Source organism: Cyclopterus lumpus, chromosome 3 (genome assembly GCF_009769545.1).
Source record: "Cyclopterus lumpus isolate fCycLum1 chromosome 3, fCycLum1.pri, whole genome shotgun sequence".
Classification (NCBI taxonomy): Eukaryota; Metazoa; Chordata; class Actinopteri; order Perciformes; family Cyclopteridae; genus Cyclopterus; species Cyclopterus lumpus.
In genome coordinates this window covers 17,244,269-17,260,130 of record NC_046968.1, presented here as the reverse complement: position 1 = coordinate 17,260,130, position 15,862 = coordinate 17,244,269, and the positions used below count along the sequence as shown (strand labels likewise).

The window sequence follows — 15,862 nt, the reverse complement described above, 5'->3', positions numbered from 1 at the left end:
CGTCCGTCAACCCATCTGTCTGTCTGCGCCGATTAACAGCTCCTTTACAACTCTGACTGCGTGCTTACTGACGTCTACTGCGTTTGGGAGACGGAGGGGGGACACGACATCAGAGAGACGAGCAGCGAATGTAAATAATGGGAGAACTAAAAAGCGACGACTGCATCGAGGATGGGCCAATGGATAAACTGCGGGACAAATAGATAACCCCCCTCCCAAAAAAAACCTCTTGTTTCTGCATCTTTACCTTGGGACCCCCCTGCAGGGAGATGTTAATCATTATGGGATAGATGCACAGGTCTGCCCGTTGCCATGGATACCAGCACGCGAAAATTCACAGTAAGAAGATGGTTTTCTATCTATTTGAAGAACAAGGCGGCAAGGAACAAGAACAACACTGGCTTCTGTCAACTAGAGGTGAGTCGAGCTGCTTTGACAGTCCACCAGGAGCAGTACGAACTTCTATCAACTAGGGATTAGTATGTGTGTGTGAATCTGCGCATGCTGAAAAGGGGATTGCATCACAGTTGCACCATGTGTGTTTTTGAGTGAATATTGAGGACATAGCAGCAGCCGTCTCAGTTCAACAGTCGATGAGGATGAGTGTGAAAAGTTTGTGTGCATTTGGTAATGGGTGTGGGAAGAATGCGTGTTATTTGGTTTGTTGTGGAGCCGTTCAGGAGACATTGCAGCATTGTTACAGCTGCTCCTCTGCCTGACAAGAATTCAGAAAACAGAGGGACAGACAGATATTGTGTTTTGACTAAGAGAGAGAGAGACAAGCTACATGAAAATACAGTCGGAGGGACAAAAAACGCTAACAGGCAAACAAGCAGCCAGGCAGGCAGAGTGATAGATTAATGGATGGAGACAGATTGATTCAGTGGACGGCCACAGCAGTTGAGGTCTATTTATAGCCCAAACAAACCAGCAGGGAAGAGAGAGAGAGAGGCTGTGTGCTGTTTGGAGAGCATCTACCTGTTTGTTTGAGATATAAATAGATACCCTCCCCTCCTCTGGTCTTTGTTGTTGTGACAGAGTGCTGAAGAATCATCTTGACATCTATCTACCCGTTTGTGTGATTGTTAGTCTTTCTGGCTGGTGACTGTCTGTCTGCTTGAGTTTGTTAACCTGTTTGGCTGACTATCCACATCTGTGACATCATGCTTTAAATGCTCCACGTGAAGAAGATGTATTTCACTTCCGTCCTCTTCATGGGAAGGTCAGAGTTCAGGGTCAGCAATAGATCAGCATCGCAGTACTGAGGATTTGATCGTGTTTCCTTCTGGTTGATGCACATCCTGTTGCCCTGTTTAATTAATAAAACAGCCATTTAAATAATAATTTAATACAGTTACACAAACATTTGGGCCGGAAGTAGAGCATTTTTTGCATTTGCACAAATGTATGTGAAAACTTAGTCAAATAAGCAGGTGTCTTCCCTCCCTTGATCTCTTCATTACAATTGTTTCCAATATTAATATGTATTATATTTAATGCCATTTCTAGAATACAAATTCATGTTCTTGATACAAGTACATTAATATAGAGATTCTGACTCTATACTAATTCTTGATGCAAGGGAAACTATGATCTAGGGCTGGGCGATAATTGAATATGATTAATAGTATCATCTTTTCATAGAATATTGTGATTAAATCATATCAGAAAACATCATGATACACAATTACTTTGTTTAAATTGGTAATAACAAGCACATACCACCTCATATTTCTCAGAATATGTGATTATAATATGTAATTACATGAGAAAATACTCATATTTAATCCAGTATTTAACCACACGGTTGTTATATCATATATCATATGAATGTATTAAGTTATCAGAAAACATGAATCATTGTAATATATACATCGTTATCGACATATTAAATTATCTATAACGTGATAGACGATTTTGACCTTCTGTCTGGAACAATTGGAATTATCTTTATTAAGTATCACATACAAATGTGCTGTTACTCACAGACAATCCAACTCTAACAGAGATAGCCTCAAATAACTTGTCTACGCAGTAAAAGATATAAGTGACAGTTTGATTATGTTTAGCTTCATATAGACTTTGAGTCTCAGATATTACTCTAATTTCATAGAAAACATTGTATATTGTACTAGTCATAAAGGCCTCAATGGTTTTACAGTGGCAAGGAACAATTCTACAAAAATAAATGAGAAAGTATATTCATAGAAATAAAATATATAGTAATTCATAGTATATTAGCAGTACATAAATAAAGCTGTAGCCAAACCATATTTGTAAAATTGTCTTAAAAATGAATGGAGACCTCAGGAAAGGCAAGAGCACAACAATTTAATACAGCTTATGTGTGTGAATTTACAAACCATTACCGTTGAGACTATCTAGCTCCTGTGAGCACGTCACTTGATTGAAGGTGGGGCGTATAGCGCCACTTCTAAATGCTAACTTTACAGAGGTACAGTACATTGTTACACTGACCAATCTCAGTCTTGCCCTGGGTTGGCAGTTTTTCTTTTTTTTGCTTCACTTAGCAGACTGAATAGGCTCAAAAAGGCAGCTTACATTATGCCTCACTGCCACTGACCTCTGCCCATACCTTTCCAGCAATAACATAATAGCAATAACATAATAACTCATAAATAACCATGGGTCCTCGTGTGTATTTAGAAGAGGGATTACGTCTTATCGGTATGGATGTTGCATCATCATGCATCTCATCTTGTTCATGTTTCACTTTTGAGACAGATATTACCCTCTCAGTTTTTCTTAGCTTTAGTTTTTTTTTTCTGTCACTGTGTCTGTAAATATGTAAATAACATACTAATAGTGACATCTGTCTCTCTTTTCTCAGGATGATAGTATACTTAAGGAGATTGACATCAGCCACCATGTTAAGGAGGGCTGTGAGAAAGCAGACCCCTCTCAGTTCCAGCTGCTCAAAGTGCTGGGACAGGGCTCCTATGGAAAGGTACAAGATAAGCATTTGAACTATAACCACACTGAGACCTGAATATCTTAAACAATTAACCATGTTAAGAAAATTCAAGGGAAAGCAGTTCTCAAATCAATTGGATCAGACGTCAGTCTCAGATAAAGACGGAATATCAGTGTTGATGCAGCAAGCTAAAAGATAACCCACCACAACACGAGGCCAAATGCTTTCTGTACTTCTGTCTGACCCAGCAGGTCATTACTTAGGTCAGGTGCTGCAGTGGGGCAGCACTTCTTCAGCTGTACTATAGTGTATAGTATTTTAGAGCATCTGTAAGACTCACTAGAATATCTAGACTTCAAACATAAACTAAATGGTCAAAAGTATGTTCACATGTGCTTATGTACATGTATACAGCATGTGCTTTAAGTATGTGAACGTGTGCAATTGCTGAACATCTCATTCAAAAGCTTTGGGCATTAGCATGCAGCTATAATAGCGTCCCCTCCTCTTGGAAGTCTTTCCCGGAAAGTCAGGATACAGAATGGAGGGATTTGCTCCCATTCAGACACTGATGTTGGACGATGAGGACTTGCAACATGGAAGAATGTTCCCCAAACTTCAGCCACTAAATCAAAAGGGCACTATTGTCTGAACAAACATTGTATGCTGTTGCAGAATAGTTTTCCCGTAACTGGAACCAATGGGGCGAGCGCAAACTGTAAAAAACACTGCCTCGGAAGTAAATGACACAGATGTGTGTAAAAAGAGAAGTCAAAGTACTTTTGAGGATTGTGTCATTGCTGAAACCCGCCTGCTGATGATAAGCCATCTACTTTTGATTATTTCTAGATTTGCAGTTTGACAACTCGTGCACTTCTTTAAATCAGTGAAGGCCAAGTGAATGGTGAGCGTCGCGAGATAAGAGGTCCGCACGATGCGCTTTCCGTGTAGGAGGCTCCAGGCCGAGCACACGAGGTCAGGTTAGCGTAGCTAGCTTAAATACGGGCGTCAATCACACTGTCTACCACACCGAAACTGGGTTTGTGTGAATGTTTCATGCAAAGGGCCATGAATATTAGCTCAAAAAGTAGCGACAGTAGATGGGCGTGGCATTAAGAAAAGGCGTGCGTGCGTTGCACGTATTGAAACGGGTTCTTCTGTTAGCATTAGCAACACTTGAATAACGTAAATAACATACTCCATACTCTTGTCTTTTTTTAACTAATGCTACTGCTGATGGTGGTGATGATGATGATGATGATTCCAGGTGTTTCTGGTGAGAAAGATCAGAGGAGTGGACAGAGGGCAGCTGTATGCCATGAAGGTCCTGAAGAAAGCCACTCTAAAAGGTAAAAGAAAAAGGTCCTGAGAGATGCGTATCCTGTTATCTGTTTGCCTCTTTTCATTTCCAAGTAGTAACTACTTACTTGTTGTATTGTTAACCTATTTGTGTGTCTGTAAGAATGGAATAAATTACTGTATCTTGACACATTTTGCGGAAATAACAACTTTGTTCTTTATTGGGGAGCAGAGTGGTAATTTGATAAGATGAATATTGGTTATCCCCACAAATGATATGGAAGATATAATTGTCAGAGTTCTCAGAGTGCCCTACTTTTAAGAGGATTTGGGGTAAAAGAGGTTAGTTTTTGATAAAGATAAACTGAATGGGATTATTGTAGGATGTACTGTAAAAGCAGGTTGAGATGCCATGTGCTGATTTAGTGTCTTTGTACAAGCTTTAAAAAAAGTTATGGTCTTATCCAAGGATGCTTCAATAACACTTTTAATGTGGTTGTAGACTAAAGCACTATGAGATCAGCAGCACCATGGGATTGTTTAATTAAATATATATGTTTCAATTAACTTAATGTAGTTTCATAAAAATGCAGATGGTATAGGTCTGGCCTAAAGCAAAACTATCAGATTGAAATATTTGTATATTGTGTTTGTAAACAAATTATTCTTGCCCCGCTGTTTCCTCCACAGTTCGTGATCGTGTGCGGTCGAAGATGGAAAGAGACATTCTGGCCGAAGTGAACCATCCATTTATTGTTAAACTGCACTATGGTAAGTCTGACCGTCTGATGGTCTTCATTAGGTGCTGATATGAAAATGTGTCTCTCTGAAATCACCATTTATTCTCTTGTATGACAAGATCCTGTTTTTTGACAAGAGATAACAAGATAACTTTCCGATGCCCAGTCTTTACATGCGTTCTAATTGAAATAGCTTTTTGTAGGGAAGTTCCTGGTTGAATGTAGTTATTTTATTTAATCTTTTCTGCTTCAAATGCTTCCTCAAATGAACATAATACAATACATGCGTGTGTGTGTGTGTGTGTCTGTGTGTGTGCGTGTGTGTGTGTGTGAGTAGCCTTCCAGACAGAAGGAAAGCTCTATCTGATCCTAGACTTCCTCCGAGGAGGAGACCTTTTCAGTCGACTGTCAAAGGAGGTAGGTTTCCTCCTGATAGGCTCCCTAGCTCTTATCCCAATAGTACTAAAATAATTACAAGCCTTTACTTATAAAAGGTCTATTATAGGCTGGTTAACGCTTATGCAGAATCACCAGGAGTGAACATACTTGACTTCCTTCTCCTTGTGAACACTGTGTTGATGTGACCGTGCATGGCCTACATTGCTGTCATGCTAATGCATTATCAGTAAACAAACATAAGTTATGGTGATTAAATAAAAATTGTATTTAGTTTTTCCAACAACAAACACAAATATATATATTTGTTCCGGTTTTATGATCTTTTTTGTTTTTACTAGCATCTACATGTCTTTATTTGTTCTAGGTAATGTTCACTGAGGAGGATGTGAAGTTCTACCTTGCAGAGTTGGCCCTGGCCTTGGACCATCTACACAGTCTGGGGATCATCTACAGGGACCTGAAACCTGAAAAGTATCTTATAAAGGCTCCTTTTTTTCTATCTATTTATTTATTTTTTCCAAAATAATTTGAAAGCAGCTTTTAATGTTATTTTTTTCCGAACAGTATTCTTCTGGATGAAGAAGGAAACATTAAGATAACTGGTCAGTGCGTCCAGCTAAAAACATCTGACAACAATCTGTCTTTCTTTTCCATTTCATTCATGTCCATCTTAACGTGTTCCCCCCTGTCTTTGTCTCTCTTTCAGACTTTGGATTGAGTAAGGAGGCCATTGACCACGATAAGAGAGCATATTCGTTCTGTGGAACAATAGAGTACATGGCTCCAGAAGTCGTGAACAGAAGAGGGCACACACAAAGTGCTGACTGGTGGTCATTTGGGGTACTTATGGTGAGACTTGTTTCATCTTAAAACAATCTTTTACTTTGACACCCTATTTACCATTTTTATTATTTTAATGTGCACTTGTGATCGGAGTACAAGAAAAAAGGGAGCCTTTATAAGACACTTTTCAGGTTTCAGGTCCCTGTAGATGATCCCCAGACTGTGTAGATGGTCCAAGCATTTACTGTATCATATGAGCCAGATACTCAACTCTTACATAATGTGCCAGTTTATTGGATTCTGAATGTGGCTTTCTTCTGGCAGTAAAGCTGCTTAATTACTGTTTCTGGCAGGTCCCATTACTTTCTGTAATCGTGCATCTGTTGGATTTTGCTTGTTTTGTTTGCCTGGTGGCTTATTTTTTACTAATACTGAAAAGGAGGTTAACATTCACTGACAGCTGACAAATAGAACATTTCAAAATGCTCCCTTTAGACTATACAGATGTTGTGGAACCCAGAGACAGTAGTGGAGGGAGCCTTTTTGATAAATGAAAACAACATGTGTGGGAAAAAGATTATTACATTTCATTCAAAACACTAATATATGTGGGACAAGTAAATAACATGAACAATGGTGATGTAATACAGGGGCATGTCACCAGCAGTTGCAGACTTGTTGCTACACATCAGACTGTTTTATGTTCTCTTTTAAACACAAGGTATTTGATAATACGTCTAATATTTCTAGTATTTTGATATTTGTCATCTAATAAAAATATCCCATCCATAATTTATGATTTTGTTTCTTATCACAAAATGTATTATGAAATGTATTATCTTTAATTTCGATAGTTTCGATAGATGTAAGATTAATTGATCAACGCTATAGAATGAAATACAATTCAATTTGTACAAACAATTTCTTTTTTGATTATTTGTACATGCACTGTGATCTACGATTATCTCTACTGGATCTACTGGTGGAAATATTACTGTTCATCAGTAGAAGTATTGGTCTGGTCGGGGGTTTGTAGGTGTAGGTGCAGACTACTTGTCCTTAGTTGTAGTTTTGACCAGACTGATGCAGAAGGTGCTTTGACAATTATTATCATCTGTTTTCCAGTTTGAGATGTTGACAGGATCATTACCATTCCAAGGAAAAGATCGGAAGGAAACAATGGCATTTATTCTTAAGTAAGACCAATTTTAACTCTTATCATTTTATTCCTAAAGCTTCTTTTATTTATGACCACATCCTAATGGTCTAGGTCTTACTTCAGTGTTCATTCTGTATGTGTCATTAGTGTCTTGTTCTTGGTTTCTATGTACTAGTTCCGTAACAGTAGTTTTCTTGACATACGGTATGGAGAGGATGTTCTCCCCTCAACGTTTTTAATCAGCTTCCTCTTTCACTTTTCAAATGCATGCAAGTAGTCTACTATTTCAAATAAGAATGCATTTCTTAGTTATGGTTCATTCAAGATCAGTTTCTTATATGCGTGTGTAGTTATCAATCTCGGGAACATCCCACTATACCTGAATAAACTAAATGATAAAGTTGTTGCTTGGAAAACAAAGTTAAACTGATCCAATACTACAAACAAACAGCACTACCATACATCTGCATGTCTTTACACCGGTTTCTCGTCTTTTCTGCACAGGGCTAAGCTGGGAATGCCACAGTTCCTCAGTCCTGAAGTGCAGAGTTTATTAAGAGCGCTCTTCAAAAGGAACCCTGCTAATCGACTCGGTACTGTACACATAAAACTTGGAAATAGACAGGCAAATACAGTATGTTTTCAGAATAATGGTAGTACATCTACATTTTTGTGGCGCTTTGGCTTATCAGCTTTTACCTGAAGGGACACAACATGTAAGGGATGACAAGGCTGCCGATGATAGAAGCAACCCAAAATTAAATCTGTAATTTTTAACACTTTGCAAAAACTTTGTAGTTGTTTATGGCCAAATACAAATACAAATATAATATTCTACAAATCAAGTCTGTTCAGAGCACGTGGTAATGTTGTGAATTATCACAATTAAGTGCCTAAATTGAAGTTGCAGTCATCCTATATTATGCAAATAATGTTAAACATGACCATTTATGTCAAAATAGCCAAACCATCATGGAGGTCCATTGGAAATGTGCAGTGTACATCATAGACTTTGAATTATTTAGTTTGTATTAAATACATGTTTAGATCAACTTGTTTGAATCTTGTCTGAATCTTCGTGATTGATAGGTGCAGGACCAGATGGAGTGGAAGAAATAAAAAGACATCGCTTCTTTGCATCAATAGACTGGATTGTAAGTACAATTGATGGTGAATGTTCCATGGTCTGCATGATTTTAAGCTGTCCAGTTTTGTTGTTTTTTTGCAAGGAAGGACACTATATACTCACTGGCATTATACACAACATGATCACAGACTCAGCTGGAAGTGAAACAAGGTTGGCTTCTTGACGCTGTTAACAGACAGGTCTGCATCGTATGCGAGTATGTTAACCACAGCTGTGGTAAAGGTCTGTAAATTAATACCCTGTACGACTACCAACAACTGCACCTGGTTGCTCACACTTACTGGATATACAGTGTACAGCTGCTTCATGTAAGGATGTTGGCGTGGAAAACAGTTATTTCAGTACCATCAAATGTGCTGGTTTCTTGGAAGCTCCACTTCTGAGATGCACTGCTCAGATTAGCGGCCTGTGTTAAATTTAAAAACATTTATTATAAGAACAACACATCTAAATCATCCATCCATCCATCCATTTTCAATACCGCTTATCCTCATTAGGGTCACGGGGGCGCTGGAGCCTATCCCTAGCTGACATAGGGCGAAGGCAGGGGACACCCTGGACAGGCCGCCAGTCCATCGAGGGCAACATCTAAATCACATAACTGTAATTGTTGTATCCTTACATATAAACTGTGCAGCTGTACACCCACTTCCTCAAAACTTACCCACTATCACGAGTCATTATTCTGTATTGCTTTGGAGCAAAGTCTTCCCTGTCTTCCTGTCTTGCTCAACTTTATTGTAACTAATCCTCTTATCTATAATAGCCTTTCTCACAGAAGGTTTGCTCATGCGCATATGTTCTGGCTGCAGACATTACCGTTGCTATCACAATCTAACCTTGACATCCACTCCTTGGATGTGCGCTGCTTGAAATTCATTCAACTGTACACCGTCGTGCCCAAAGCTTTGATTTGCAGTGCCTGGGTTATATGTGAGTAACATTCATGCTGCAGAAGTCTGCTGCTGCAAAGCCTAGTAAGAGCAGTTAAAAGCAACTCAAGAAGCTCACATTGGTGAAAGCAAAGCACTTTATGTAACTACTGTATATTCTATACAGGCTACTTTCAGCTGCTTTTAGTTTGAAAAAATCATTTTCATAATAACAGACAACACACACAAGAAGTGTGAGTGTGTTCCTTAAGCATTGTTGGTTGTCACACTGTTGCACCCATTCCTCTTTATCAGAGATGTTCAGAAGGCTTGTGAATAACAAAATCCACTATTATCAGCTTTACATGTCCACTAATCTCTGCCCTCACCACTGGCTCTCACTGTACTCCTCGCTACATAAATACCTACGAGCCTCTGCCAAACACCACATTTTCCCATTTACAGATTGTGTAGCTGGCATGACGTGACAATAAGAGCCTTAGGTTTTCCTACACGCTACGCTAAATAAAACCCTGTGCACTATATGGCATAACACTTTACTCCATCAGAATCTTAGTTGACTTTTTCTTTGTGAACCTACAGTCCTTTATTCATGTTTCCATCTCCATTACTAAATTAATAAAACAAAATTCTGCAACCTCATCTTCACAGAGAATGTTAATTACAAATCAAATAGCAAGTACGAGTGTGCATTAGTCTGACCATAGATACTTTTTCCAATGCTGGTTATGTATTTGATGTGATATTACTCAAAGAGACCTGTCAGACTGTTGTTGACTTGCAATGGGGACACCTGCAGGCCATAGTCAGTAATGCACTTGAGTAAATAAAAATACATTATGTACATACTCTGTACTCATATATAATGTGCGGTTTTCACTTGGCCTCACATCACATTACATAATAAGGGTGTTCTTTTTAATCACTTTGGCTGTTTATTATCCACGAGTTGAGGACTTTATTTTCCAATCCAATCTTAATTAAATTTTCTTATTACTAAATTTGTTCTATTCTTTGTGCTCCACATTACATTTAAAGATCAGGCTACATGCATCACTCAATGATTAGTGCTTTGAGATGTGAGACAAACTTGAGTGGGACATGAATATTTCATTTAACTGCTGTGGAACCCAACCTACAGTATATTTTGTTGTTCATTCTGGATCTAGGGACTATTAAACACAGCAATATAATGGGAAATAATAGAGACACACGTCTCACTACACACACTAACTGCAATATCACTTTTATATTAATTGTTGTTGTGAATGTGCACCAGATCATGTCTTATTTTGTATTTAAACCAGTGGTTTATGATAAGTGCTGGTATTGACGTTATTGCTGTTTTCTGTAGAAGTTGTACAGGAAGGAATTGAGGCCTCCATTCAAACCTACAGTTGGAAGACCTGAAGACACTTTCCATTTTGACCCTGAGTTCACCTCCAGAACACCCACTGGTAACTGAGACACAAAAAACACACAACATACAGTACACATACATATTTAAATATCAATCAAATAAATACTATTTGTCTATCATAAACCAAAAAGTACCATTTATGTAATTAAAGACAATTAAACTGAGATGAATAGACTATACAATATACTATAAACTACAGCTCATAGAATTTACATCAAATTAAATACAAGTTATTTTTCAATATGTATTTCACAATGTTGATGTCCCTAATGAGATGTACATTTGTAATAAGTACATCAAGGTGAAGTATTGTGAGCACATGTTTGTATCTGCACATGTCTGTCTTTGCCTGTCCAGATTCTCCCGGCATCCCTCCCAGCGCAAACACACACCAGCTGTTTCGTGGGTTCAGCTTTGTTGCAACAAATCAAAGTCAGGAGCCTAGCGTTGCTACGGTAGCACCTTCTCACCAGGAGGTAAACAACATCAATCCCATAGCAAAGGTACGTGTCTTTAAGAAAGCAGCTCATGCCCTATCCACACATGAATAAATAAATGACACACTAGCACATTGATCGGATAACAAATTAACCATGTAAATAAATCACTAAATTGATCATTGCTTTATGAGCTAACTGACAGACTGGATGAAGCAAGTGGCGATATAATTATGCTGACCCACATAAATCTTGCTCAACTATTATTGCAGCAACTGACTGCAGAAGCCATGCCATTATTCTCACAGCTAATATATGACTGATAGATCTGACGATGACAGATACATGAAATATAACAGAAGCGTGAGTGTCTGTCTGATTGTTTGTGTTCCCTGCAGCACCTCCAAGGTGACGTGGCCTTCCGTGATGTGTATGAGCTCAAGGAGGAAGTTGGACAGACAGCAACTTCTGTCTGCAGAAGTTGTCTGCACAGAGTTACTAGTGTGGAGTACTCAGTGAAGGTAGTGGACACTACACTTTTACTATAACTTATTTAGATATAAAACATTATGATATCAACATTATATTATATTTAAAGTATTTTTGAACATACATCAAAAGCATTTACAGTGTTTGTCCAAGTATTTCAGAGCACAGTTTGACCTCAAACACACGTCTGAATCCAACCAACAAAATGTAGTAGTTACATATGTATAAGGTGATTATTACATCAAACCACCCAAACAAAATGCTTTGTGCATCCTGCTTATTTAGAAGTTTGCAAGTGTGTGTCTTTCTAAACATAACCTGTTGTTTTTGTTTTTGTGTCAGATCATTGACAGAGCGAGGAAAGATCCATCAGAGGAGATTGAGATCCTGTTAAGATACGGACAACATCCAAATATCATCACCCTAAAGGATGTAAGTGGAACACACTCACTCACTCCTGACACCTGTTTTTCTTTAACAGCCATGTTAGAAGAGCTTCTTCAGCATCTTTACAGCAGTATATAATAGGGTTGGGGGAAAGGTCAATATGGCATAGTATGAGCAATATTTTGTATGGCAATATTGTATCGATACATGGACACCAAGTATCAATCTTTTATTATATAATCTACTAATATTGCAAATAAAAATTAAACCTTTTGATTATCTTTGCTTTTTCAGCCCACTTCAGTCTGTCTGTTGACTGACGAACCTGTTTTGCTGCAATAAAAAGTATTGAAGTGAGATGAACCGAGTGAAAATTGTATCTTATTAGATAAAACAGATTGGGTTCAGACTAAATATTTTGCAGTTGAAAAGAGTTAATAAATCACAATACATGTTATCGCAACATATCGCAAATTGTTTAAAATCTCAATAAGATTGTATTGTGACACAAGTATGGTGATAATATTGTATTGTGTGGCTTCTGGTGATTCCAACTCCCTGAGTGTGTGCTTTCATCATCAGGTGTATGACGACGGCCAAAGTGTGTACATGGTTCAGGATTTACTGAGAGGGGACGAGCTGCTGGACCGAGCGCTGACGGTGCCAAACTTTACAGAGAGAGATGCGTCAGACATCCTCTGCACACTGACCAAGACTGTGGAATATTTACACTCGCAGGGGGTAAAAACACAAAACCTTTGAGACAAGACTTCTTTATACTGTTTTCACCTACCTGCTAAATGATGTTGGGTTTTGAGCAACCATTGAATCATGTTAACTTTGTTGCAAATCAAGTTTGCGTTTTTGTCTGTGTGTGTGTGTCTTTCTCATTTTTCCAGGTCGTGCATCGAGACCTGAAGCCTAGTAACATTCGGTATTCTGATGACAGTGGACTCCCAGAATGCATCAGAATATGTGATTTTGGTTTTGCCAAACAGCTCAGGGCTGAGAATGGCTTGTTGATGACTCCCTGTTACACAGCTACCTTCATGGCTCCTGAGGTACTATATATCAGTAATCCCAATAGGAAGTCTCTCATTTCTCACCAACACATATAAAACAAATCAAATTACGGAACAGCTATTAAAAATATATTTAAAAATAATCGTCATAGAAAAGAATCACACCAGGTCATAATATATTGTTAAAATGTGTTTGCGTGTATGCAGGTTCTGAAGAAACAGGGTTATGATGCAGCCTGTGACATCTGGAGCCTGGGCATCCTGCTCTACACCATAATAGCTGGGTCAGTTTAAAGTGTAAACCACATGCAACATCCTCCTGCTGCTGTAAACAAAAATGTGTTCTCTATAAACTCCCCTGGAAAATGACTTCAGGTCTTTTAACATCTCTACATTGGGCTTTTACTGTGTCTAGATTTAATAATGTCAGAGCAGTTGTAGATTTTAGAAGGCTACCTTTGGACTGATTTCACCCATCTTTTGAATTGCTTGTATTCTTATTGTCCCAGCTTCAGTCCGTTTGCCAGCAGCTCTGAGGACACAGCCGAAGAAATTCTGGCTCAAATTGGCAGTGGAAAATTCATTATCAAAGGCGGGAACTGGGACCTGGTATCAGACGCTGCCAAGGTTCTGATTTTTTTCTTTTGGGGGAATTATATACACATAAAATGATTTTGTTGTTGTCTAAATAAACTAATACCATGTATGCATATGTTTAACAGGAAATTGTGATGAAGATGCTCCACGTGGACCCTCACCAGCGCCTGACTGCCCCACAGGTACTAATATTTATATATGTATGTGTGTATGTATGTATGTGTATGTATGTATATGTATATATGTATATATATATATATATATATATATATATATATATATATATATATATATATACATATATACATATGTGTATATATGTATATATATATATATATATATATATATATATATACATATATACATATGTGTATAGTAGTCCCTCATATGACTTGGTATGCTTTATTAGGCTATTTTAGATGGCTATATTTTAGATGGCTAGGCTATTTTAGATAGCTGCTACTTTAAGTCCCATTGATACGGTTTTTCGTCCGAATAGTTTTTACTGGAGTATCAATCTGTTGACAGGAAAGATTATTAAATACATTACATATTACAGTATAGTTTATTAGCAGAAATATAATATCAAATTCATAACTGTCTTTTCATTAGTGTGCAATCACCTAAAAGTAAGAATCATTGTTTTGTTGTTCGCTTAGAATGAGCTGATTACATTTTACATAGACAGCAGGTCCTCTTCACTGAGTCTGCTGTGGTGCACCGCCATGTTTTCTACAGTGGCCCAGAATGGACAAACCAAACACTGGCCTTAGAGAGGGACTTTTGCATATTTAGGTTACCTGAAGGCCACATGCTTTGAAAGGGAGGGATGTGCAGAGGGATATTCAGTTAGATGCAATCTGCAACTATGCTACCAAATCCTACACACTGCTCCTGTAAGAGAAGTTTTTGAAAAGAAAATAGAAAATAATAAATAATGTTTGTTTCTATTAGGTACTTCGTCATACCTGGATTGTAGACAGAGACCAGCTCTCTGACAAAACTCTCACCAGAAAAGATGCTCTTACTGTGAAGGTCAGTGCATGTGTGTGTACAGTCAACATCATCAGAATATCAGATCAAATACTTGTTATTATGTTTTTGTGTGTAGCTATGTTATATCTTCATTGTAACTGGTAATGCAGTTTATACAAAAATGAACATTCACCTGTCAAATTCAAGATTTATTTGTCAAAAAAAGTGTGTAACATGTCTGACAGTTTGCATGTGTCAGTATTTCTGTTGCCCTTAATGACGGAGCTCTTCAAGAAACTGTTGGTATTACATGAGTTCATGTCAGCATCAGCAAAATGTACAAGAATGCAAACTACTGTCGTGGGTTACCTGTCCTTCCAGCAGGTGGTGCTGTCTGCCACTTATTTAGTTGCATGACAGATTAAACCAGTATTAATATGATATGACGTAGTGCTCTTTTCTTCCACCAGGGGGCACTGTCTGCCACCTACTCTGCTCTAAAGCGCTGTGCTCCTGCTCCTGTCCTGGAGCCTGTTCAGTCCTCCAGTCTGGCTCAACGGCGAGGAGTGAAGAAACCGGGGAGTCCCAAAAAGAATTCAGAACCCAAAGAAAAGGAAAAGTCTCAACAATCTGAATGAAAATCAAAAGAAACTAGACCCACATAATTAAAGAAGACATACTCTTTTTGAAACGCATAAACCTTGTTACAAAGTGCTCCTAGGCCTATGAAAACTAAATGCAGCAGATTTTAGAAATGGTATCATATAAGGGGTTTAAGCCTAATTAACTATAAAAATAAAGCATTCCGCAATCGCTGTCAACAGGAATAGCTTCAGTTCACTTTATTTAAAGTGTACATTTAAGTTAAGATAATCAAAGCGAACACATTGACGTTTACTTCTTTTGTGTCATACATGTCAGAATACAATTAGCATTTTAATGCAATGTACACAGACAAATCTATATCTACAGAAAGTGGAACAAATTAGTCCGTTCACCATATTCAGAAAAAGCCTATTCAGTGCCACAAACATCATGCCAAGTAGTTTACTTTAGGTTTCATATTCAGCACATACATGTATGTGCCCAGGAGTTCATGTCATACATTAATACAGTCTTCCACAGTTATTGATCTAACATATATCCAACTATAGATATGTTCGAGAATCATCATCTAAGA

At 38.0% G+C, this 15,862-nt stretch overlaps 1 protein-coding gene across 1 annotated transcript; it reads left to right on the top strand.

Moving 5' to 3' along the window:
* The first annotated feature begins 312 nt into the window (after window positions 1-312).
* On the top strand, window positions 313-15,415 carry rps6ka2 (ribosomal protein S6 kinase, polypeptide 2). The gene is made up of 22 exons (XM_034562703.1): window positions 313-417; window positions 2,852-2,968; window positions 4,203-4,284; window positions 4,925-5,005; window positions 5,312-5,391; window positions 5,738-5,844; window positions 5,938-5,975; window positions 6,080-6,222; window positions 7,282-7,352; window positions 7,820-7,908; window positions 8,405-8,469; window positions 10,710-10,812; window positions 11,133-11,278; window positions 11,611-11,733; window positions 12,044-12,133; window positions 12,671-12,829; window positions 12,988-13,149; window positions 13,318-13,394; window positions 13,620-13,737; window positions 13,833-13,889; window positions 14,662-14,742; window positions 15,153-15,415. The coding sequence occupies exons 1-22, from the start codon at window positions 313-315 to the stop codon at window positions 15,318-15,320; spliced, it is 2,262 nt and encodes a 753-aa protein (XP_034418594.1). The 3' UTR covers window positions 15,321-15,415.
* Window positions 15,416-15,862: the final 447 nt, after the last annotated feature.

Coding starts and splice junctions, on each gene's coding strand:
- rps6ka2 (XM_034562703.1), top strand. CDS start 313: ATGGATACCAGCACGCGAAAATTCACAGTAAGAAGATGGTTTTCTATC. Junction 4,285..4,924: donor GAAGAAAGCCACTCTAAAAG/GTAAAAGAAAAA, acceptor TTTCCTCCACAG/TTCGTGATCGTGTGCGGTCG. Junction 13,150..13,317: donor CTACCTTCATGGCTCCTGAG/GTACTATATATC, acceptor GCGTGTATGCAG/GTTCTGAAGAAACAGGGTTA.